At 38.7% G+C, this 25,343-nt stretch overlaps 1 protein-coding gene across 1 annotated transcript in view; it reads left to right on the top strand.

Moving 5' to 3' along the window:
* Window positions 1-25,343, top strand: part of DPP10 (dipeptidyl peptidase like 10) — a 242,103-nt gene that overhangs the window by 183,962 nt on the left and 32,798 nt on the right. The window contains exons 8-11 of the mRNA XM_030951855.1: window positions 16,148-16,268; window positions 18,994-19,151; window positions 21,602-21,699; window positions 24,775-24,898. Coding sequence (XP_030807715.1) covers window positions 16,148-16,268; window positions 18,994-19,151; window positions 21,602-21,699; window positions 24,775-24,898 — 501 coding nt within the window. The remainder of the gene's footprint in view (window positions 1-16,147; window positions 16,269-18,993; window positions 19,152-21,601; window positions 21,700-24,774; window positions 24,899-25,343) is intronic.

The raw sequence follows: 25,343 nt of genomic DNA, 5'->3' as shown, positions 1-25,343 counted from the left end.
TTCTGTGTCATAGTATGTTAGGGAGCTGTTCATCTATTTGCCAAACATTACTCATGTTTGATTAAAGTTGTGCGAGTCATTAGTTGATTATCTCTTTATCTCACCTCCATAGAATCCATCACTGCAGCATCAAATAATTCCAGGAAAGACAAATGCAACTAGAGATCTAATTTGTTTCATCAACATTTTTCTGCCTCCAGTTTCTTGATTAAAGACCTCACTGCTTGTGTCTGAGAAAGAGCTGTCCTATACCTGGTGGGAAGGCTTTACTGAGAAGAAGAATGCTTTGGGGCTGTTGTTGAAACACCCAGGTTTTATCCAGAGTTTTCCCTTCTTGAGCCTTATCTTCTCCAGCAGTTTGTAGCAAAGGTTTTCATGTGTTGGTGCTGGACCTGGCTTGTGTCTGACACACAGGAGACATCTCTGGGTCTGTCTGTGGGGATGTATTGCAGTAGGAGCCTGGATATCAAAGTTCAGGCTGGAGATGTCTCCAGTGTTTGCGGCACTGTATTTGTCTATTAACACTCTTGTGTTCTTCTGCAGTGCTCCATGTCATACAAATAGTTCTTCTGACCAATTATTGAGTGGGCTACTTCAACTAGCTCCCATGCTAGTGAAGCATGGTTAGAAGTTGTTCAGTTTGAAATAGCTTTTTCTTAAAAGTTATACATGGGGTTTTTTCTGCCTTGCTGGTGGTACGTGTTGTTTATGTTATATAAAATATCTTATTTCACTTTATTCTTTGAACATACATCCATGCAAGTCACTTTGCCTTTGTATTTATAATAGATGTTTTGTGTTATTTATTGCAGTAAGCTTGTCTTTCTTGTGATATATTAAGTGATTCTGAGGGGAGTTTGAGTTACATGTTTGGATGGATCAGTATAAATAATGATCTATTGACATACAGATGAATGTCTATGCATAAATTAATACATTTTTTAACCAAACAGAAATCAAGAAAATACTAAAACTATCCAGAATACTAAAGAAAAATATTTTTAGAAGCTTTGACAAAGATTGATGCTACCAACAAAATGTAACACTAACAAATGGTAGGACTGAAGATGAGAATTTACAATGCTTTGTTTTAATTTAGGTCCTCATTGAGTCGAATTATGTACTAAGCTGTATACACTAAGAACAATTTGGTGACTGTAGCTTAATTGTGAATTCAGGATACTCTCATCAATTTTTAGAAAGTAATTTAAATATTAGAAATCTGTAAGTTGCCCTCATCTTCCAAAACAACAACAACAACAAAAAAGGTTACTTGCAAATAACAGATCTTAGAAGCTGAAGCTTTTACATAAAGAATGAAAAAGATGCAGTGAAACAGGACCTCACCTTGTACTGAAATTACCTAAAAACCAGAAATACATCCGAGCAAAATCTGCTTTAATTGCTATTAATAAATGTACCATTTCAAGATCTCTCTGCCCTTTTGCTCTATGATCAGTCATCTTATCTTTATCCTTTTGGAATGGTTGGGGCTTCAATTTCCCTTCACCCCCCCACCACTACCTACTGCCCCACAAAAATGCAAATACCTCTCAGACTGCATTGACCTGGCATTACCCTACAATTGCCTTTTGTCAAAAGTTTAGCCTTTTTTCCCCAATGGCTTTCAGAGACTGTTTTAGATAAGACAAATAGTGCAGCAGCAAAGTTCTTTGATGTTGTATTATTTTCTGTGTACTCAGATAAGCACTGGACTAATTTTAGCAAATGAGGAATTAGCAGGATTGTTCTTGGGCAGTTACCTTGCTCAACACATGCTTTAACAGCCATTACTTGCTGAAAGCTCCATTTACTGTTTGGTCTATCAAGGTAATGTTCAACTGCTATAAAACATGGTAATGTATCTTTCTGTAAAATATTTGCCATGTGTTTTCTTTTTGCATAATTAGTGCTGTGGGTTCTTGGCACCCCCTCCTGGCAAGAACACTTGCATATGCAAATGAAGTAAAAGCTTAATTAATGCTAATGAAGTAAGTCCTAAATAAATATATTTCTTCTGCCTTTTTTATCTGCAAAGTCTTCTGCTCTTTTGACTTACTGTATTTTAGATGAGTAACTTAAAATTACATATGGAAATGTCAAGGCTTTATTTCATCTTTCCTTTTAATGACTATGCTAATGAGGCAAATGGCAGTGAAACGGAGAGAAAAACGTCTGCTTGAATTTATTCTGAAAACTAGAAATAAACAAGAATTCTTCAATGTGACATTAACCTCAGGTATGATGCCTCATTTAAAATGCATGAGGGGTTCAATTACCAAACTTTGTAGTTCAAAGCACATTTGGAGGTCCTTTGTCCTGCTGGGGATGTTTCTCTGAAGGAAAAGAACTCTGGTTGAGCATTGCCCACCCAGCTGAGTCCACAGAAGAAATGGAGTTAGTTAGAAAGAAAGTTTAACTAAGAGACTTAGTTAAACTTTCTTTCTACGAAGCTGCTGCTACACATTGGATTTTTCTCTTGGATTTGTCAACCTACCATTGTAAAATCTATATGTTTTTTGTTTTTTAATTGAAATTATTTTATTCAAACTATTCTTCAAGGAAAGAAAAATAGCATGAGTTGCTCTGAAGGTATTCTACTGAACTGTGAATTTCCATTATGAATTTCTGGGTGCTTACTCCACTTAAATATGGATTGGAGGAGCATTTAATGCATGTTCTCTAGTTCCAAAAGTGATACTCAATCTGAAAGCTTTCCATCTCACAAAAGGGGAATGGAGAATGCAGCCAGAAAACACAGTCAGTTTGGCAAAACAGGAAAAAATACAGTTTTACTTACGAAGGCTGGATATATTCAATAAAATTTTTGTGAGCTCTAGGGACCACTACAACATTATAAATGGAACATTATAAATGGAACATTATAAATGGAACATTATAAATGGAGCAAGGCTCAGTTGAGCAAAGAAGTTTCTTCATCAATTTGCTTGGTGAAATTCAACGAATGTGTTCTAGTATCAAAGGCAGATTAAAATGATGAGTATTAAGGGTTAGAAATTGCTGGCCCTTTTTGGTAATAGCCACTTGGCTGTATCTGAAAGAGGTGTGGAAATAATGAGAAAATTGTATGTTTTATAGGGGCATTATTCCTCTACCACTGTTTTTCATGTGAAACAGTAAAGGGCCCAGCAGCTTTATAGTAAATAAATCAAGAGAGGAGATAAAAGACATTTACTCTTACTGGTTCTTATTCTGTTATCACTGATCTAGCATACACCTAATATTTGAGTCAGTATGGAAGCCCTGCACACAAGTAATGCAATTTTTTTAATCCAGAAGCAAATATATTGGAAATTTGATATATCACTGTGCTAAAACTCAAATTATTTTTTTCACATGGTTACTTGTGTGGGTGTGTGTGTATATATATATATATATATATATAATTATATATCTGTATGTATGTATGTGTATTTCTTTACATACAGTCCCACAAAGACACGGAAACAAGTACAGATACACGTGTTTGATAGGAGCAGTCCTAAGGACTTTTCCATGCAGCAGCCTGCAGGGAGCAATGAAAACAGCAATATGCACCTCTCATCATGTTGTTCAACATGTCTGTGTGTAACAAACCATATCTGAATATTCACACTTCCGTCTGTTAGCTAATATTAACTGCAAGTCCAATGGCTCATAAAATAGGGCTGCTGTGCTTCTTGTGTGAAAAATGTGTGGCTTCCTGTAATGCAGAAACATGAAAATTACATTTCAGAAGTCTAAAATTCTTTAGAAATACCCACCCATAAAAACTGTGAAGCAGAGGTTGAACTTTGATGGAATCCTTAGCTAAGCTGGAGTTGGAAAAGATTGGGTTTTATTATGGACTGTATTTCTATATAACTCCAAAATCCTGCCCAGAACCACTGCGTGCTTACCTGTGTTCCTGGACCATATAATCATGTAGTCACTTCATATTTAGTGTTTAAAAAAAAGTTGCACCATAGAATAGGATGGAAAATTTGTCATATCCATCTTTTGGTAATGTAATGTAAACAACAGTTTTATCTGGCAAATAGAAAAAAAAGAGTAAAAAAAAACCCAAGAAAGCAGCTATATTCTATGCTCCTTAATACCTTGGAAAAGGAAGATTCCAAAGAGGAAGGCATCAAAATGTCAAAGCAGAAGACTTGGACGATTTTTAATGCCTTTTTTGGTTCAGGTTCTATGCCAGAGGTTGTTCTAATCAATTGTACACGACTTTTATTTACCTTTTGTAAAGTGTTAGGCAGAAGACTGGAGTTTCTGTGATGGTACCAGTGGCTACAGAGTTCTTCTCGGAACAGGTTGAGTGGCTAAACCTACTTGACTCAAACTCCACTGAACTCTTGCTCTGTGGCAGGTTCCTCCACCTCTTCCATTTATAGGTTCTGTTTGCTGTATGTTACAATGTATTTTCTCATTCAGCACATAACATCCATCAGAATTATAGACAGATTTCTGTCAGTGGAAGTGATAGTGACTGTCCTCCTCTGCAAGGTTGAGCAACTTTGGGTATGTTTAGTTCTTCTATTTTAGCCAAGTCCATCTTGAAAAAGAGACATTCAATTCCATCATCACCAGCCCATAAATGTCCTTGCATGTTTCTTTTTCCCTACAGTGGAGTTATGACTTCCCCACTGTGTTTGTGCTGAAAATCAGAGTTGATTAAACTTTGGCTGTGCTGTGTTAAAGTGACTTAGGCCTTTCATGTTGACTCAGCCTGGATCAGACAGTGAAGTGCAAAGAACTGCTTGTGGGTGTGTAGTTGTGGGTAATGTATCTCCACTGGCAGCTCCACGGCCTGGAGAATGACCATTAAAAAACCAGGTGTACTGTTGATATCTAAGAGAAGGCAATGCATTGATTTCCTTCACTGTTAATGGCAGGTGACAGCACGTTTACAGAAAAGAAGGGAAAATTTTTGTGTGGAAGGAAAGCAAATAGTTCTTTTCAAGTGTTGTTTCCCAGGTGCTAAACTGTCCCAAACAGATGTGCTGTTCTAAGAGCTAGTCCATATTTCCTAATTCCTCCTTGTCTCATTCCTAATGAGATATTTTCAGACAAACTGTTTCTTGCATTGCATGTGTTATGTGGAGTCTGTACAGGTGGATGCCATCCAGTAAAATTTTGGCCCATCATAAAGACAACAGGCAACTTGAACCCTGTGTGCATGGGGAGATTGAAGGCTTGAGTCCCATACAGCAGGATGGGCTGGGTCAGCAATAGCAGCTGAAAGTACAAATCTTTGTGTTCAACTCTGCTTGGGTTTCTCATGTAGGAGATGCTCAGAGGTAGCCTGGTCTATTGTATTTCATACAAAGTTCTCAGGCGTTGCCCACCGCCCTAAAAATAGCAGAAAATGTAAGTATGACTTTACAGCTCAGGGTTTTCAATTCTGTATCTTTTTACTTTTGTTCTTGCAGTTGTAATGCTACTTTCTTACATTTTGTCAAAGAAAACAGAAGATTCCTCCTCTGATACCAAGCCCTTAAAATTTCCTTAGATATTTTTCTGTCTCCCAACATTGCTTTTTTTCCTTCTGGAGTAACGAGGTTGAAAATTTTTCAGTTTAGCTTGTTATGGATTGATCAGTCTGGGCATAATTGAATGCTTGATATCAGTGTAAGATGAGCCTGAAATAACCAGAGATCATTTTAAAAGATTTTATGGTAAGGACAGATTATGATTTTGTTATAAGCTCCATGCTGGCTCATTAGTCAGAAGCAATCAGTAAGTGTGAGGAAGGAGGAGTGTGAATTGCTGAGCATGCACTGGTTTTGGATAAGTCTGTTCTTCACTTCACTTAGACAAAGATCAAAGGGCTGAGCAGCCCAGTCCTCAGTGACGTTTTGCACAGTACTGCAGCCTGCAGAGCTCTTCAAGCAGCTCCATGGCAGGAAGCAGCAGATCCAGACCATCAGCTTGGGGGCAAAGTAGTCTTGCTGTGATCTGTGCAGCAGATTTATGAAGCAGCTTTCTGCGTAGGTCGTAGTTCAGATATTATATATGATTTTATTTATATAGCCCATTACACTATGTTTGCTCTCCTGGGTAAGCTGTCGTTGGATGAGGCAGGGTGTGAATTTAGTGAGCATCATGATCCAATATCATTGGAAAGGCAACATAATTAATGTGTGTTGAAACAAAAGAGGGCAATGCTTCCCTGCATTTATTGGAAATCAAGGACATAAACATCAGAGTTACCATGGAGTTGCTGATAGTCTGAGTTCATGGCCTGGTTTATGTCATGACATTAGTAACTAATCTTACAGCTGCATTATGAGCGCATCCTTGCTATTGTTTACAGTAGATTTATAAACTATCTAAATAGCAATTAAATATAATAGCCTTGTAGATTGTTTGTGGTTGTTCAGAAACCATTGTGCTAACACATTACTGTGATGCAGTGGCATTAATCTAGACAGAAGAAAAGTGGTGCTTCAGTGTTCTGTTCTTTCTGCTATGTCTGGCAGCTTGATTACTGCAAAAATAAAATTAACATATTGTAACTGACACCAGAAAAATGTAGTGTATGACATTGAGGTGTCTGTGCTTTGAGGTCTCCATGTCTCCTACTGATCAACAGCTACTTCCCCTCTCCCTTAATTATAACATAATCTAAAGGTTTGAAAGCTTCCTCTGATAGAATTGTGCAGGTCAAATACAACCTTTAGAAATTTGGTGCCTTTAATTAAGAGTGAATATAGTTCTTATTGCTTACAATTATAATAGTTTTGTTATTATCTATTATTTTGTTTCTACCTCATCTGCAATGGTGATGATTTTTGGAACATGGATCGTGTAAGGGCAGATTTTTGTCCACTGCCAGGCATGGCTCAGGTAGCTCATGGTGCCCAGTACCTGCATAATTTAATGCTCTGTGGGGCAAGAGCTGGAGCAAGTCAGAGCTGAATGGCTCTGAGAATTTTGTACCAGTACAGATTGACCTGCAAAAGAAAAAAAAAAAAACTGCAGAGAAGAGATCAGAGCCATTATGCAGTCCTGGAGATTTGCAAAGCAGCTGTATTGCAAACTAGATCAGACATTGTAGCCTGCAATCCTGTCTGTGAGAGCTCACAATCTAAATAGACAACAGATATATTGTAGGTGAAAGGAGTAGGAAACAAAGCTGCTTTGCAATACAATCCCATAAAACTTCCCTTGAAATTGTCATCCTGTAACATGTGTGATCTGTATAGAAAATTTGTAAGATATGAGAAAAAAATAAAAGGCTTTTGGAAGAGGTCTGTGTAATAGTAAATCTCTAAGTCACTAAAGAGTATTCTAACCTTCTAAAATTCACACCTATGAAAGCTTTATAAGCCACTTTTCTGTGGTTTATATTATCTGAAATACAATAATTCTCTTTGGTTTTAGAGATGGCTGCTGTAAGAAAGACATTAGCAGGATAATCAGTCCCAGCAGTGAAATGCATGATGAGTGTTTGGGGTGGTAGTTTGCCACCCTGCATTTCACTTGCCTCTCATTGAGTGTGTCCTCTTCATTCCCACAGAGCTTTTTCCACAGCTGATTCCTGTGGCCAAGAATGGCAAACACCAACCCTTGATTTTGCTCCTTTTCCAACAAAGTGCAAAGTACCTTCTAGAAATGTGGATTGTCCATGTGATTTTGTACACAATGTGTGTTCACCTGTGTGGAGCAGCAAATCAACTCCTGATTTGGAAATACTCCAGAGCCTTGTCACAGAAGGCTAAGGGTGTAGCTGTTGTCCTGACCCTGGGCAGTTTGAGTGCCAGCAGAGTTAGGAGTCTCCAGCTGTAGATAAAAATGGGCCAAATGACATCACACCCCCAGGTCAGCAGAGAGCACAGGAAAAGCCACCTCTTTCTGCTCCCAAATAGAGCCCTGAAGGATTTCTGTGGCTTTCTCCAACCTGTGCCCTGTGACTCTTGGGCCACGGAGAAGCTTTGATACAGGCCAGGAGGTTTGGATTGCCATCATGGAACTTCTAGCTTGGTACAGCAAACAACTGTTCCTGTCTAACACTGTGTGCCCAGTCCTTCTGGATGATATTTTCTTGCCCAAATGAGAATTTATCTTTTCTGTGAAAGGCAAAAAAAAAAGAAAAAATAGCGATTACACTGTTGTTGCATTGGCACACAAACCACACAATCCTAACTACACCTTGTTTTTCAGCAGGAATCTGCCTCAAGTAAATAAGATTTTGGCAAGGAAAAAGGGCAGGAAGGGGTGCTCATCTTCTGTAACAGTGGGTATAATAATGGTCTGACAATCTCAGTTCAAATTTGTGAGTCCCAGGAGTATTGTAAGTGAAATCACAGATGTCAAGAAAATGTTTGCTCGGTTTGGACTGGAAGAGAGCAGATAATACACTGTGACTAAAAAATAACGTAATCGGTGGCTCTCAGAAAAAAAATTGTCTATCAGAACTTTGAAGGATGCTGAATAGTGGTAGAGAAAATGCCAAGCAAGGTATTCATTTGAAAGCTATTGCATTGATACATCCTATGGGTGATTTGCAGCATTTTTTTTAATTGGTGAAAACTAATTGTAAATTTCTGAAGTGGAGCTATTTCTATAATTTTTCAGATCTGTGAACCAGAAGGTAGAAACAAATACTTTAAATCCTTGAGTGAAAACCAAACTTGCTACCTTAACTGCAGCTGTTGAAAATTGGCAACGAAATTGTCTTGATGTGGATGCAGGGCTTTGATTTTAATTTCTTCCTGCAATCCAAAGTTAGTTCTAATATCTCTTACATGTCAAAGGAACTTACAAGTCAATGGATATCTGCATTTTTCCATAGTTTTGGTGAAAGCAACAGTAGGAATTGAGACCAAATTTTTAGAATAAAAATTACTTTAAAATAATTCTAAAATTAATTATTTCATTTATTATGCCACTTATTTATTTCTTCTGTGCAAGAACCATTTTTGTGCTGGACTTTCCATATGTTCTAGAACAAAAAGGCATCAACTCTTTGGGTATGTACAATATATATGTGTGCATACATGTTATCATGCAGTATAAACTTAGCACTGCCCCTGAAACTGGAGAAGTCATGGTTTAATCTCTGAAGAGCAAAGTACAATATTTGCAGGGCAACTAAGAAAATATCCTTTATTTGACTTTGTTCTGCTGATGAATAGCTGATATTATTTTTATTAGTGGTTGTTAGTGAAAAAAACATAGTTCATGTGGAAATCTTAGTGAATGATCTTGTTGCAGACAGGTAAAAATGTTATAAAAGAAATGTTATAAAATATAGATTAGGTCCTGCTACTTCAGCTAAGCTAACAATAGCTTACAAATTCCCATACGAAAACATCTTGAAAATGAGAATTCATTAACACAACAATATATTCCTAGGGTGAAAAACAAGCACACCTGTATAAATAATACAATCTGTTCCATGAGAATCAGTAGAAAAAGGATGTAAACTAAGTAAAAATACGAAAGCTTGATAAATGTGCAAAATACCATGTACTGACCAATGAACTAAGTGTAAATGTATTGTCAACCAATGAGATCTAACACAGTGATAATAATGCTAATCTAAACATTGATAATAATGCTAATCTAACTTCTAATAATTCTATAAAATATAACCTATACATTAAAGATCAAGCTTTTCCTGCATGAAGAAAATATAGTTTTAGCTAATGCATCACAACATGATGTGACTGGGGGGCAGCTGGACTTGGCCCTAGCTAATGTACGGTAAGACAGGAGACAGAACAAATGGTCAGAGGCAAGCCCAGATGGAAAAGCATCTTGAAGCTTTTGAAGAATTAATTATGCAGCTAATTGGCTAGCATTGTCACAAGGAGGGGTGAGATTGTGCAGAATGCTGAGGAATCAGCAGGTTTGGCGGGGCCTGTGCTGAGGGGCAGCCATCGGCCATGTGCGCTGGGCCGGGTGGGCCGTGTGGGACACGGGGTGGCTGCCGCTGGTTTCTGCAGCAGAAACGTCCTCAGCCCTCTGCAGAGCCATGAGTGGAGCTCAGCTCTCTGTTCCATGGAGTGCTGGGCTCTGAGCTCGCTGTGCCGCCCACAGAGCTGTGTGTCCCTGCTGAGGTGACACAGGAATGCAGCCCGGGCTGGGCTGCCTGAGGAGGCCGTGGGGCGATGTCTGGCTGCCTCCTCAGAGGCCGAGGGGCGATGTCTGGCTGCCTCCTCAGAGGCCATGGGGCGATGTCTGGCTGCCTCCTCAGAGGCCATGGGGCGATGTCTGACTGCCTCCTCAGAGGCCATGGGGCAGTGTCTGACTGCCTCCTCAGAGCTTGTGGGGTGATGTCTGGCTGCCTCCTCAGAGGCCATGGGGCGATGTCTGGCTGCCTCCTCAGAGGCCATGGGGCAATGTCTGGTTTCCTCCTCAGAGCTGTGGGGCGATGTCTGGCTGCCTCCTCAGAGGCCATGGGGCGATGTCTGGTTTCCTCCTCAGAGCTGTGGGGTGATGTCTGGTTTCCTCCTCAGAGGCCATGGGGCAGTGTCTGACTGCCTCCTCAGAGGCCATGGGGCAGTGTCTGGCTGCCTCATCAGAGGCCGAGGTGCGATGTCTGGTTTCCTCCTCAGACCTGTGGGGTGAGGTCTTCAGCACTGTCATTAGCAGGGATCTGTGCCAGAAGCATGTCCTGAATGCCTGGAGGTCTCCCTCTGGGCATAATCAAGAATTTCTTAGTCCTGTCATAGCTCGTATTTTCAGTGTGAATGGTAGGGAAGACTGTCATGTTCTCTGGGGTATTAAGTGGGAGTGCTGAAGTTGTTCCAGATTGGAGTATTTATTTGTCTATTATTGGTCTGAGATTCTGTGGAAGAATCTGATGATTTTTGTGCATCATGGGTAGAACTCTCACCTGTACCAGTGCTTGTTGCACAGATTTATTTTTTTTTCTATACCAAAGATTTATAGATACAGGTGACTTCTTTGTTTCCAGCTGCATCTGCTCTGTAGCTTTAGAGTTTGGTTGGCACTTTCCTTGAACAAGGCGTTCATCCCAATGAATCCATGTAACGGCAAACAATACTTGTTGCCACACTCCACAGTTTCTTTCCTTCCAGCCTGTTCTGGTCCTCAACCAGCCTCTGGAGGAAGAACCTTCTTCTAATACCCAACCTAAACCTCCCCTGGCACAACTTCAGGCTGTTCCCTTGGGTCCTGTCACTGGACAGAGCAGATCAATGTCTGCCCCTCCTCTCCCCTCACAAGGAAGCTGTATCTGCAGTGAGGTCTTCTCCCAGTCTCTTCTTCTCCAAGCTGAGCAGAGCAGATTTGCTTTTCTTCCACCTAAAAAAACCTGGGCTTTAGAATGACCTGCAGCAGCTCTGGGCAAGCTGCTGCTGCTCCCAGCTGGAGCAGAGCAGGCTCGTGCTGTCACTGAAACGCTGCCCTGCAATCACAAGGGGGGGGGTTCAGTGTGGATGGACCATGCTGGAGGCTTCAGTGGAGCACCAAAAGGGAAAAAGTGGAAAAAGTGGCTGTAATTTAGCAGCTTTTCTCTGCCTGTAGTGTTTGAAATGATTAAAGACACATGGGGGGCCTCTCCAGCTACTGGCACTGGGTTTGCTGTTCAGCTGGGGAGTGGATGTCTCTGTTTTCACAGCTGTCAGCCATCTGCAGCTACCTTGGACTGGGTGCTCTGCTCCAGACCTCAGCCTGAAAGCAAATCCTGTAATTGTGAAACATGCTGCAAACAGTAAATAAGTGTTTTGGAAAGAATTCATTTAGAAGAAGGTTTATGAAAAAATGGTTTAGAGGATGCCAGATGTGGAAGAATGCGATTTGTGCTGAGGATTAATGCTGAAGTAGAGCAAGCAGGGCATCAAATTCTTCACAGTCAGTGGAAATAAATGTGATCATTACCAAGAATTAATATCTCACTAAGCCAAAACATTCTTTCAGGTGTTTTTCATTAATTGAAAAATACTTAATAAAATAATTAAAGAATTTCTGTGAGGTTTTTCTCCATTTGGTTTAAGACTTGATGTGCAAAATCTCTAAGAAACCACAGTGTCACATAATTTTGAAGGTAGTAGATTTTGACATTTATCCCCATTTACAGCAATATTAGCTGAGAGTCTCAGCTAAAAATTGCTTTAAATGTTTTAAGAATACTCATGAAAGATGGATAGAAGAGGTTAAAAAACATGTAATAATAATTTCCACATACAGTAGCATATCCTGGTTCCACTTTGTGCCTTTTTCAATTTACTTTCTTATCATTATACCTGAAAGCATTGAAAGCTTTTTGGGCACAAAGCTACTGATGTATTCTTGAGAATACCTGTCTGATACACAGTTAGCTACTCCTTTTTTAGCAGTTTGGGAAGATTCAGTAGTTGCAGTCAACATTTTAGTACTTGTGATGTAGTAAATAGACCCAAGTGTATACTAAGAAAAACCTTTTACTAGTACTTGCTCCCATATACCTGCGTGGAGAGAGATGAGCAAGGGAAATTTTGGTTTATGTGACATTGCTCAAAACACAATATACAGGGTGATGAATTGTGTCCCCTTCCTGGAAACCTTTGGGCACATCTTCAGTTCTACTTGCTGAAGTCAGGTAAGGCACGTGTGTTTGCAAGACTGTGCTCCAAGGATTTTTTTGGTTTTTTTTGTTCTGATCAATTATTTTTATCCCAGGGTCATGATTTGTTATCTACCTTGCAGTGCTGGCGAATTTCAGTCTCTCTTATAGGAAAAGTAGCTGTCTAAGTTCTCTCCCAGCCACTTTCTTTCTCTTTCACTCAATTTTGAAAACCAAATTGTGGCTCATAAGTTCAACTTCCAGGTATTCTTGTACAGCAAGTAATCAGCAGGAGCAGCAGTCTTTTAAAAAATAAAAATTTTCATCTAGTCTCTGTGTTTTGAAAAAAAAAAGATTGGAAGTAAATTTTAGTGTAGCATAAAGCAGAATTGTAAGGAGGTTCCATCAGAAAGCATTGGTGATTTTTAAATTGATCAAGAAAGAGAAAAATATATGAACTAAAGAAAAGGATTTCAGGTATTGTTCAGGAAGGGGAGGGCTTGGCATTTAAGGGCTTCCCTTCCTCTGGGGCTGGAATTTTTTTTGCGTGTTTCAGCTCAGGAATAGTTCCATTTCTATATTTAGTTTGTGGGCTCTTGATAATTCACATAAAATAAAGTCAGTGTCTTCCTCCTAAAGCCACTTCAAATTTGACACCAACTTTAGCTGCTGGCTGTTGTTGCATCTGCAAGTACAAAGTGAAAGCAAGCAGAATCTACTCACAATCTTGAAAACAGAATTAATTTCAAGGGGTGATCTGTTAAAATTTCAGTATCATAGAGCTATATGTAAGATAGATTTGTATCATATAAGTATTTTACTGGGAAGGAGAATTCACAGTGAGTCTGCCTTTTGGAAATGCCTTTCTTGGCTGCAGACTGATGGGAGATTGGGCTCTGTAGGTGCACAAAGTCCTTGTGCTTAATTGAATCCAGTGCCACTGAGAGAGAAGTGAGAACCTCCCAGGCCGTGACTAAGGAGCCTTCAGAGTAATGTTATCACCCCTGTTGCACCTCTGCTGCCTGTTTTGCTGCAGAAATCAACATTTTAGCTCCCAAGTAGTTATTTCCAAGTGGTGAATGGGTTAAATAGTTACAGCCGAGCCCTTTGGCGTGGTCAGAGGTGGAGGGGAATGCAGCTCTTACTGCAGGGGTCAGGCTCTGTCGCTGTAGGAAGGGTGCATTTCTGTCAGTGCACACAGCAGTCCAGGGCTTCCTGTGGAAAATAGCACCTCCTGAAATACAGCACAAATTCAAAATTACAGATGAGATTAAATGCCCAACCATAATGGTGAATCTTTCTAAGATGATTTACAGTCAGGGGAAATAGATCTTTTGGAATGCTGCAGGCACTGAGTGCAGAGCCAGAACTTGCCAGAGCTCCAGCCACTCATCCATGTGCACTGCTGTGCAGTTTGGTTGTGTTGAGGAACATGAATGGTTGTATTTCATAAATGTTCTGCATAGGAACATGAATTCTTCCTTCTTAATGTTAAATTCAATAATCAGTGAGGTCAAGGCTTTCTAGGGACAGAGCTGCTGTGTGACTTTGAAGCTTTTCAAGAACTTTAAAATGTTCAAGTAAGTACATTCAAGAAAAAAATCGGGATTTGGAGCAGCTTTCAAAGTCGTGTGAGGAGTGACGAGGAAAGAGGGGAAACTTTGGATGATAGAGTAGACTAAGACTGAGAATGTTCAGAGGGTGACTGAAAACTGGTTTAGGATGGAGACAAAGCTGTTTCGTGAAATGAATGAGGAATAAAAGTGATACAGCCACAATCAGTGGCACGACAGTGAGTATCCTTCAGAGATGTTTACTTAACTGGGATCTGTCAAATGGAATTAGCAATGCCTGATAAATAGCAATAACAGGATTAAAAGCCTTCTCAGGGTTAAAAACCTTCTCAGGGTTCAGTCATAAAACAAGTAATTCTTAATCCTGTACTTTGTCACTGATCTTTTGAAATGAAAGTTTTCACTGCAGAGACAAGGCAGTGTGGGTATCTTCATGATTAAGAACACTAACAGCCTGAAAAGGGAGGAGGGAAGCAAAAATCATACTCCTGATCTTCAAAAATTAATTAATCTTTTTTAAATTAAAGAAGATTAAATAAAATAGAGTCATTTGACCAAGTAGGCTTTTTTGGTAACCTCTTGAAAGCTGCTGTTTAGATAAAAAGAGATTGTCAGCTGTCAATAAGAAGTTGCTTCATAGGAAGCAATAGTCATTAGAGTGGTTCACTACTTAGTCTACCTGTAATAGAGTCTGATAGCAATAGTTTTATTTGACATAAATAACAAATACTTGGCTAAATTATTTTATAAGCAGTTAACCATGCCTTGGTTTGGCTTGTATTAATTTCTTTTATGTTAGAAATAAAAGTGCATTTTTAGTGTGGAAATGCACATTACAGGATGTTATGTTATTACAGGTTGTTGATGTTCTTTCAAAAGCATCCAGCATTTGATACATGCAGCATTCTCTCATGCTTGTTTTCTTTTGCTGTTGATGTTGAGTGATACATAAGCTTCCCAGAAATTCTTTGTACCAATATAAAGCTCAGTACATTTTGGATTGTTCAAACTGGTTCATCTATTTTTGCTTCAGATTTGAGCTCACTGCTAAGCTTTGCTATCTGGCCATAAAGGATGTACTTCCAAGCCACTCTCTGTTCCCAGTAATGGTTAAAATCATTGCATTGCTCATTGTATGTAAAAAAAACCTCAGCTTTACAACTTTCTGCAGCAGAAATCATGAAATGGCTACTGCTAAAAATCATTAGTTTGAGGACTCATAGGGAAACCTATTTCAGATGGTAATTTAGAAGGAAAGGGAACAGCAGTAATAGTGATAATAAAACTTTGCTCTTTGGTTAGTATTTTCCCATAAGTATGTATTCTGGAAGTAAGAGAGAATGATAAATGATCAGGCTTTTTAAATAGTCTTTGGTGGAAATATATTTAGTTCCTGTTACACTCCCTGAGACGCTGTATATCATCAGTGTACAGTGCTGAAATGGTGTAACAAGAACTTCTGTGGCAGTTGGCTTCTTTAGTCCTGTCACAGATGCATTTTCTCAGTGTGAATTGAGGCGGTGCATAGTCTTTATATAGTACACTTGAGGTAAAACATTGGTGTGTCAATCAGAAGTCATCAGCAAGCTGAGAAAAGCAAGCTGCTATTTGTTTTTGCTTTTCTAGTGTGTTCTCACACCCTGATATAAAGCTGTAACTTATATTTATGATGTATGTATTCTGCTGTATGTCCTTGCAGAAGTGTGTCTCATTTCACAGTTAGAAAACCAGATGAAAATTTCTTTATTCATTCAGCTGTTGTAAAACTTGTCTCCTGTATGATTTTGGTAGAATGTAATAATATTTTTTTAACATGAATAGGAATATTTCAACTGGAAAGACAATTTCAAAGGAAGGATTTGCTTGCCATAAGTATTAAAAGTTTGTTTATTTTGTCTAATTTTATAATAAAATGAAATATGAAGACAATGTTGGTGCAAACTCATGCTGAATTATTCTGTAGACTGTTTTGAGCCTGAGGAAATTATGTATTCATTGCTGAACATTCATTTATATTTACCAAAATGTTGCTTTTTCTCTCCGTCTTTCTTACCTCACCCAGATTTATATATTTGAAAATAACATCTACTATCAGCCTGATGTAAAGAGCAGCTCATTGCGCCTGACATCCTCAGGAAAAGAAGGAATTATTTTTAATGGAATTACGGACTGGTTATATGAAGGTAAGCTGGACAAATATATCTGTTTACAAAAACAGATGCAAGGTCCTTGTACAGACCCAACAGCACAAATCTGTTCATTCCAGAAAATGTTCAGGGTGGGTTTGTTCCTTTCCCTTCTCATTTTCCTGCAAGATTGCCTTTGTATCTGCTCGTTCCTTGTATTGGCTGCTGATGTGCATATAGCAGTGTTTTCTGAGAGAGAAGAATTCATTTCAAACTAGAATGTAGCAAATGAACTCTTGATAGCATGTAAAAGTGAGCAGGGAAAGGGCTCAGTTGGCTGCTTTTAGGGACAGCAGTGATGATCCATTTACAGTGAAAACATCCCCACAGAAAAGGGCACCCAGATTTGAATGGGGGATAGCTCAGTCTGCCTTCTACAGCCACAGAATGTTTCTCTCTGCACCCAAAATGCTTTTAACATAATGATAAATTTCAGAGAAAAAAAAACTTAAAAAAGGAGCAGATTATCTAGTTTGGTATAACAGCTTAAAATTATTACACATTTCAGCTCCTCTTTCTATGGCACTCATGTATTCTATAGATAAATAGCTTGGTGTTAATTTATCTGAGGTATAGAATTTCTTGTGTGAAGAGTTTTTTTTAGGAATGGTGTTAATGCCCCACAGCATGGAATTTCACCTTAAAAATGGTCTATCCACACCTCTTGCCATTGCAGTAGTTGCGGGCAAACAGCTCACTGTGGGTTTTTTTCCCAAATCTGTGTCCAAGTGAACTCTGAAGTTAAAATGATAATCTGCATCCCTCAGCCTGTATCTGATAGCTACTCACTTCCAAGGTTTCCTTTAGTGTTTTGAAATATTTTAATGTGGCAGCACTTTTCAAAAAAAAAAAAGAACATTTTTTAAATGGAATATAATTTTATATGCACTTAATAATCTTAAAATCTTACATGACAGCATGCAGGTTGAAGAATTTAAGCAGACATAGCTCATCGAAGTTGATGTAATATATCAAGTTTTGCTAAAACAAAGTGAAGTTAATAAGAGTTAACAATAAGTTAATAAGTTAATAAGAGTGACAGCCAGGAGAGGCAAAAGTTGTCTTGTTTGGGACTAGAAAGTTTCGGAGGTGTTGTGGGAGATGATCCCAAAGCTTGCCTCATGAATCATGTCCTAAAGCCTTCTTTTAGTGAAGAATCCTTCTTTGCTCATTATTTTCCAAGTCTTTTAATCTGCAGGCAGGCAGTGAGCTCTTCTCAACTCTGAACACCATGGAAGTCAGGGTGAGACTGCACATGCTGGAGAACCCCAGTGTCTGTTGGCACAGGAACACACTGCTCCTTTCCCATTAACCTGGAGCACTGCTCCACTTTCAGCAGTTTTTTAACAGCATCAGAAGCTGAGCAGGCTGAATATTTTCCAGGTGCCGTTGAGAGATTTTCAGTTGAATCAAGCACTCTTCCTCCTTTGACCCCATTTGTTTTCTTTTATCTTTTCATGAGATTATTATTAGCATTTTACCTTACAAAACATTTGGGAATAGCTTTTTTTTTTGTGTGAATAACCTTGTGTAAATGCAAACAGTAATATTTTAAAGCAAACATAATTGTGGTTTTCTGCTATCTGATATTCACCATTCGTTCTCTGCTCTTCTCCTGTGTAAAAGGTTTTAGTTATCCAGCTAGGGAGAGAAGCATGACCCAGAATATATGACTTTGAATATAGGTCCCAGCTTCATTTCAACCTAAACTTAGATAATTCAACCCATTAAGCTGCTTCAGAACCCTCAGAATCCAATTAGCAACTTGGAGAGTCTCTACTGACAGTTTAAGTAGTTTTGTTAGGTAGGCTCTCCAATTAGGTATGCAGTCAGGCCTTTTCCCCTAGTACACTATTCTCAATTAGTTTTCCAGCCAAATTCTTCAGATTTAAATAAAAAATCCTTACTAAGCAGGCCAGCATATCAAATACATAATGAAAATTCTAAGTGTTTTCACAAGTGGAAGCTGAAGACTTGTACAGGGAGAATTTGGAATTGCTCAAGAGCTGCTGGGATTCCAGGAGTTTGGGTTCTGTGCCTGTGGTTGCTTCTTGTTTGTTTCTTTTGACTGTGATATACACTGACAATAAATTTGAGAAAACATTAAGTGACATTCTTGGAGAATTGGATTCATTTGGAAAGCAAATAAAATTTGGATTAAAAAAAATGTTTGGTTCAGATTTTCAGAAAGTTTCACTCCAGAAGAACTGAACTTCCCAAAACTTAAAACTGTCCACTAGACTGACAAGAAAATCATAATATTGCACTCCAAAATTGATTACATAAATATGACTGCGTGAAGATCTGCATGTTATCAGGTGCCACAACTCAGAGAAATCAGATATACTGAAGTTCTGTATTAAGAGGAGAAGAAAAAAAACTGGCAATCACAAAAAATACCCCAAACCCCCAGATTGCTTTAAATTATTTAAAATTTAAGTAAACACCCGTACTGGAATGCAGTAGAACTAAGCATATGTCAGTAACAATCATCTTTCACATTTAGATGATTTATTGATGTTAGTGGAAGTATGCATTTGAGGAAAATGCTCCTTCAATGTTCCTTGTTATCCAACCATTCAACCCAGGATGATGTGAAATTACTGAAATTACAACAGACACATTTCAAGTTGGCACAGGGAGAGCAACTTGGTGCCAGCTGAACAAGCTGGACACTGTGTGTGAATTTTTTCATGGAGCCTAAAGAAATCTGGTTTTGCAGAGGAACTTCTCCACTCCCACATTGCCCACTGGTGGTCTCCAGATGGGGAAAGACTGGCCTTCCTGACCATCAATGACTCTCTGGTACCCAACATGGTCATTCCCAGGTTCACGGGAGGTGAACTGTATCCAAAGGGAAAGCAGTATCCATTTCCTAAGGTAAGATACATGGGAATACACTCCCCACCTCCTCTTCTGTGGTCACTCATAATGCTCAGCCACGTGGAAAGGGTTTTTCCAGAAGTAACAGAGGCTGGTTTTGTTCATGATGCTTTTCAGGAAATAATTTTTTTTTCAGTAGATAATAATACCTGAAAAGAAATTATCGGGTGAGGGGACAGCAGAGAAACTAATTTAAGTAATTTCATCACTGATATTTGGCTTGGTAAAATCAATCCAGCACCTCAGAGAGAAAGATAAAGCATTTGAAGGACTGTCTAGGAAAAAGATCCAGCCCCAGCTGCTCCGGAGTCAGATGCTGTGTGCAGAGCTCAGGGCAAGTTTCTTCACACATACAGAGATCTGAGTAGATCGTGCTCTTGTTAATAAATGTGACAGACTGGCATTGAATAAGATAAGCCGCAGTAACATATTTTCATGGCCATCAAAAAGAGAAAAAAAAATAGAATCGTCAGTGTTTTAGAAGATTTAGAGAAGTTTTTTTTTTAGATTTGTTTTGGAAAGTGAAAGAACAGCCCCGACAGGGGTAATGCCTGAAATCACTTCTCATTTTCTGCGGATTTTCTGGTTAGGTGCCTCCAGATCTGCTGTTTTGATCTTCCAGCTGATCAGTTTATTCAGCCCTTGCACAAAGTGTCTGGGTTCCTTTCTGACAGGTCCACCTATATGGTACTCCTCTGGCATTTCAGGGCAAGTTTACTGAGAGCTTTAGAAAATATTCCTGTTACCTTGCTATTCCTTCTACTGCTTTTTGGTGAGGAAACTTTATTCTTGATGGCTGAACAGTTAGACTGTACCAGGTACTATGAAATAGTAACCTACATTATATAAATAGAATATATTTGTGCTATGAAATTATACTCTGAAATAATGAAACAACAGTAATTTTAGGGGTAGTTTATATTACTTGCATTGGCAAAATGCCTTGAGTGACAGAGCAAAGAAAAAAAACAAGGAATATTTTTAAGTCAGCTTTGTAAATGAGCAAGGAGTAACATTATTTCATTAGCAATTCAGCATAAAAGTGATACACAATACTACTTCAGTAATCTCATTAATGAAGAAACATTATCTTTATTTAATGTCTCCATTTAATGCAAATTTAGTTCCTCGTTAAACATCATTAATTGATAATGAAGCTGGTCGTGTAGCAACAGAGATTACAAAAAAAGATTTGGCCTTTATTATAGAGTGGAACCATCAGAGAAAACTATAACTAGGATTAAAAAATAAAATGAAACACACGTGTTTCTGTGAGCACTGGAACGTGCTTATCTGTGTCTGTGTACATGTCATACACACAGAATCTATTCTGTAAAAAAAAAAAGTTTTTAATTTTTTTTTTCCTAGCAGTGTTAAAAACACACAAATGCCGCTTTCTTGTCCTCCATACCACTCAGAAATGAGTGGACACAGCATTTGGACTTCATTTTGAGATAAGCCCAATTTCTAACAGGAATTTGTGGGTGTATTTCAGCCTGTGAAGAGCCAAGTATACAACTTTGTCATATACAATAGTAAATCTGTAGAATCGGTGATTTTTACCTTTTCCTTCCGGTATTAAACACGGCTTAGCCCCACTGAGGAAAACACTTCATGCTTTGTATGCCAAGGGTGTTATGTAGTGTAATTCCTGTGACATGAAGCTGAAACTTGGGGATGGCATGTCTAGGACAGGGGTGTGGGACCAATAGCCCCTCCTTGCAGCCCTCCAGAGCTTCTCTTCCTAATTCCATTGATTTCTCTTCATCTCAGGAGCATCCCTTAGCAACAAGCCATGTCATAGGAGAAGGATGATTCCCACTTCCCTGTAGACCCTCAAGATTTATCAGACTCTTCCTAGTGGATATCTATCAAACTGCCATGTTATTCCCCTTTAGCCACAAGAAGCATTTTGTTTCCCTGGGAGCTGGCCTGCCAAAGCAGCTGGCTCCTGGTGCAGGTCAGAAATTGAGATTTTCAGCTCAGCAACCAAGGGAAGGAAGAGTGAGGGAAAATGGTAAAGAAAAAGAGAGGTGGGAGAGGAAGAATGCTATCTAAGACTGAAGTAGTGCAGCTTTTCAGAAGAAGGAGCAACAGAATGTGAAAAAGGCTTAGCTGGAGGCTGCATTTACCTGCAGATTTAGGAACTGGCTGTGTTTTGGTAGCTGACTTCACTGAACTGGGAAAAGTCACTTCTAGTGCTGGTCACTTGCTCTGCACAGGAGGGTGTTCCATCACTAAAGGGAGGTGAAAGAATCACTCAATACTTCATATCTTTATCTGTGTGATTCATATGACTATGAAATTAATTTCTCAGATTTAAGATACTTGAGCTTTAATTACTTTTCATTATTATAAAGATACTGAATTATTTTAACAACTGAGTCTGTTTAGCTGTCACTTATTCAGTGCCTCTAAATCTCCTATTTCTTTTTTCTTTTCCAAAGGCAGGTCAAACAAACCCCACAGTAAAGCTGTTTGTAGTTAATCTGTATGGACCAGCACATACTCTGGAACTGATGCCACCTGACAGCTTTAAGTCAAGGTATAGAATTTCATGGTGAAATGTTTTATGGTAATTGTTCCCAAAACAATCAGGATGTTAACAGTGGCCACTTATTCACAACTGGTACAAACAATCTTAGGCTGGTGTAGCTCTCTTCTACATAAACTGGGGTACTCTAATTTATTGCAGGAATAATTTAATAGTTAATTATGCCTTGCAATTATTAGTGTCAACTGGAATGCTTAGTGATTGGGTTAGTAAGAGAAATTTTTTGGATGAGTTGAGCATTTTGAAGTATTTTCTTTCTATTGATGGGCCAGTACTGAAAAACATAATAAAATCTGCTGTTGCTTGCTAACCCTTCAGTAATTTAAGCAGTGCTGTAAGATCTGAAAGAGATTTCTTGCCATCAAGATCAGCATCTTCACTCTCCTTAATGACATTAAAGTTGAACTTCAAGTGTCAGAAGGAGCAAAGAAGTAAAGCAAAAAAGCAATGTGTAAGAAAAGATCCCCAAGATAAAGATAATCTTGAAAATGTTGTTCAGATGTTATGGTTTCACTTCAGGGTTTTCAGATACATTCTGCCTCCTCAGCAGATGGAAAGTAATAGTGGACTCAAATACTAATGTTAGTATCTTAAAATTTTCTTCGTCTTCTTGAAACTGAAGCCAAATCTCTGGAGCATTTTTGCCAGTTCTTGATAAAGATATTGTTGTTGTTCATTTGATGAAAATTCTGGCTTGCTAGTTCATGAGAATGAGTAAAACTATTTAAATCTGGGGAAAAAGTTAGTTTCTTCTTCATTTTAACTATTAGGGTATAATTTCCATGCAGTCAAAACATAGAAAGATTGTATATTTGTTATCTATTTTTACTGTAAATTGTGAATTTGACTCAGGATTTCAGTAACAGTCTTCACACTGGTCATCAACCCGTATATGTCCTTATATCAATATATATAGAGATATGAACAATGTGCTTTAAACAGGCTTTTCTAGAGTGAAAATCTTTGAAGTTTGAAATGATTGGGAGGTGTTTTTTTTCTAAAGTATTAGCTTTTTTTCGTAAAAGTAGCAGCTACCTTTAGAAGTCATTTTATTTCAGTGTGTTTCTAACCCTTTCATTGTGGAGTTAGTAGTAAATAGGTCATGGGAGTATTACAGAATTAAATTGAATGGTTCGTTATCACATATAGTTTGAGGACAGAAACATTTTTAGAAATAGTTATAGGTTATTTATTAAACTATTTTTAGAAGTAGTTATACAGGTCATACCCACCTGCTGTTATGGAGGGATTCACTCCTGCACAGTGAAACCACAGAAATGGGAAGGGAGGGACAAAGGGAAGGGGAAAGAGGTTCTGTTAGTTAACCACAAAAAGTAACATTCAGATTCTTAACTTTTCCCAAATTGTGTCTGGTGTAGGACCTTTGAAGACATAAAACTGTTTCCCTGATTTTTAGGGCATCTGGGAACTTGATGTAAGATTGAATAAATTCAATGAAAAATTCAATGAATAAATTAAATGAAAAATTCACTTCTTTTAGGGATCCTATAAAGATGCTTGATAATATTTCCCTAGTCCTATTCAGGCTATTCTGATAAAAAGATAGGGATAACACTTGTAAATTTTACTCCTGAAAGTTTCATTCCGCAGAAAAATTTACCACTGCTAATGTCACAAAAAGACTGACAATCTTCCTTCAGATACATGGTTGTATTTCATGCAGTTACTGTTTCCCCCTTGGTGCTTCCATTTAATGTGCACAGTTAGGTTTTCTTCAGTGACAAACATCTTTAATATCTTGCTTCAGTTCTTTGTCCAGAATGCACTTAGTTTTTCCTCTTGGAAGTGGGGTTGTGAGGAAGCTGGAGGTGTGTACAATAGAGCCTGAGAAGCCTGAGGTCACAGACTGATTGCTGTCCTGCTTATGTCACCTGGTGTCATGGTAGATCTTGTTTTACCTGTGCATTCATTTTTGCCCCTCAGTAAGATTAAACATCTGTTAAAGCAAAAAAAAAAAAAAAAGGATAAGTATTAGACTCAGAACACACTTCTTGAAGTCTATTTATCTCTGTTCTGTAACCACAGCACCAGGCTGGGTGAAGCTGCAGTGCTCTCCTGTCTCCTGCCTCTCCTGTGTGCAGCTTTGCTGCTGGTGCTGCTCAGCATCTCTGATCTAGCAAGGAGCCTTTTGAATGTATAATTAAAAGCCTGTTGTCAAAGAGTAATGAGGTCTCTATCAGTAATAGTTTAAAAGCCTAATAATATTCAAGCTAAGCCCCTTGTTTTAAAGGGGGTCTGAGTTTTTTCCAGACAAGCTGACTCCACTGTTGCACATAACTCTGCTGGACTGTGAGAGCTGCCAGCAGGGGAGAAGGGAAGGAAATAGCTGGGCAGGGATGACAGAGTGCAACAGGTCTTCTCTTAACATCCCCAGCCTGACAGCCCAGCAGCATCTTGGGAGGAGGGGGGCAAATCCTCCGTAGCACCAGCCCAGTGTAAGCCTCATGTGCTCAGCCAGGGGTGTTGAGGGACAGACAATTTGGCTGATATTATGAGCTGTTTGTTAAAACAGAAACAGGAACACATTGATAGTGAGAGGGACCTCCCTTTTATCCAGAAGTCCTGTTGTAAAATACTTATTACTTTATAATTTTATGAAGTGGGCTCTAGCTGAACTCTAATGTTATAGAGCTTTTTTTTTATCTTTGGCAGTAGGACTGGATTATTTTGTAAAAATGTGTGTATCTGAAGTTATTTGTTGTAGGAAAATACTGGCTTCTCCTGGAGTTCAGTGCTTGTTTCTAAGCTACCTGGAAAGTACACAGTTCATGTGTATTTGCAAGCATATGTCTCACAGTTGGTAAAGTTTGTGTATATATGCAAAAATTTCCCAGGGGAACATCACACTGAAGGACTGAGCCATCCCACTGGTAGGAACACACATGCTGGACATTTGGGGTTATTTTCTCCATCCTTTAGTACTGGCACTGTCAGGCAGTACAAATTCAGCATTTCAATGAACTGTATATATGGGGTTTTTTTTTCCTAAAGTCTAATCTGAAATACCAATGATCTGAACATTGTGTGTTCAAATGTTTTGCTTAGGGAATATTATATCACCATGGTGAAATGGATAAGCAACACCAAGGCTGTGGTGAGATGGTTAAACAGAGCTCAGAATATCTCCATCCTTACAGTTTGTGAAACCACAACTGGAGCTTGTACCAGGGTAAGTTGTTTGGTTTTTGTGGGTTTTTTTTCCCAAGGTCTCTTTTTCAAGGTTTCTTCTGCATTTTGTTTTCATATTCAGAAAAAGATATTTGGAAATCAGTTTGCAGATGCAGTAGTTGCAAGCTGAATATAATTAGTCAACAGGGAGGAAATGGATGTGAGAAAATTCCAAATGTGGTGAAATGAGTTCATGCAGTTAGCAACTTTGAGTGACATTTTCAGAATTACTAAGCTTTGTTCATTCATTAGCTTCATTGGAAGCTGCAGTTGCTGAACATCATGTACTTGGGATATAGCTAGAGCAGTGACAAGCTTGTCCTCTGACAGATATTTTCAGCTGACTGCTTTCTCCTCTCTCCCCCTGCAGAGTTTCATTTTAGATCTTTCTGTCTCTCACAGCTTCCATACACTTAAGGAAAAAGTGTAAAATTCTTATAACTCCT

Source organism: Camarhynchus parvulus, chromosome 7, assembly GCF_901933205.1.
Source record: "Camarhynchus parvulus chromosome 7, STF_HiC, whole genome shotgun sequence".
NCBI classification, from domain to species: domain Eukaryota; kingdom Metazoa; phylum Chordata; class Aves; order Passeriformes; family Thraupidae; genus Camarhynchus; species Camarhynchus parvulus.
The sequence above is the reverse complement of the archived record's forward strand: the minus strand, read 5'-3'. Positions and strand labels throughout refer to the sequence as shown.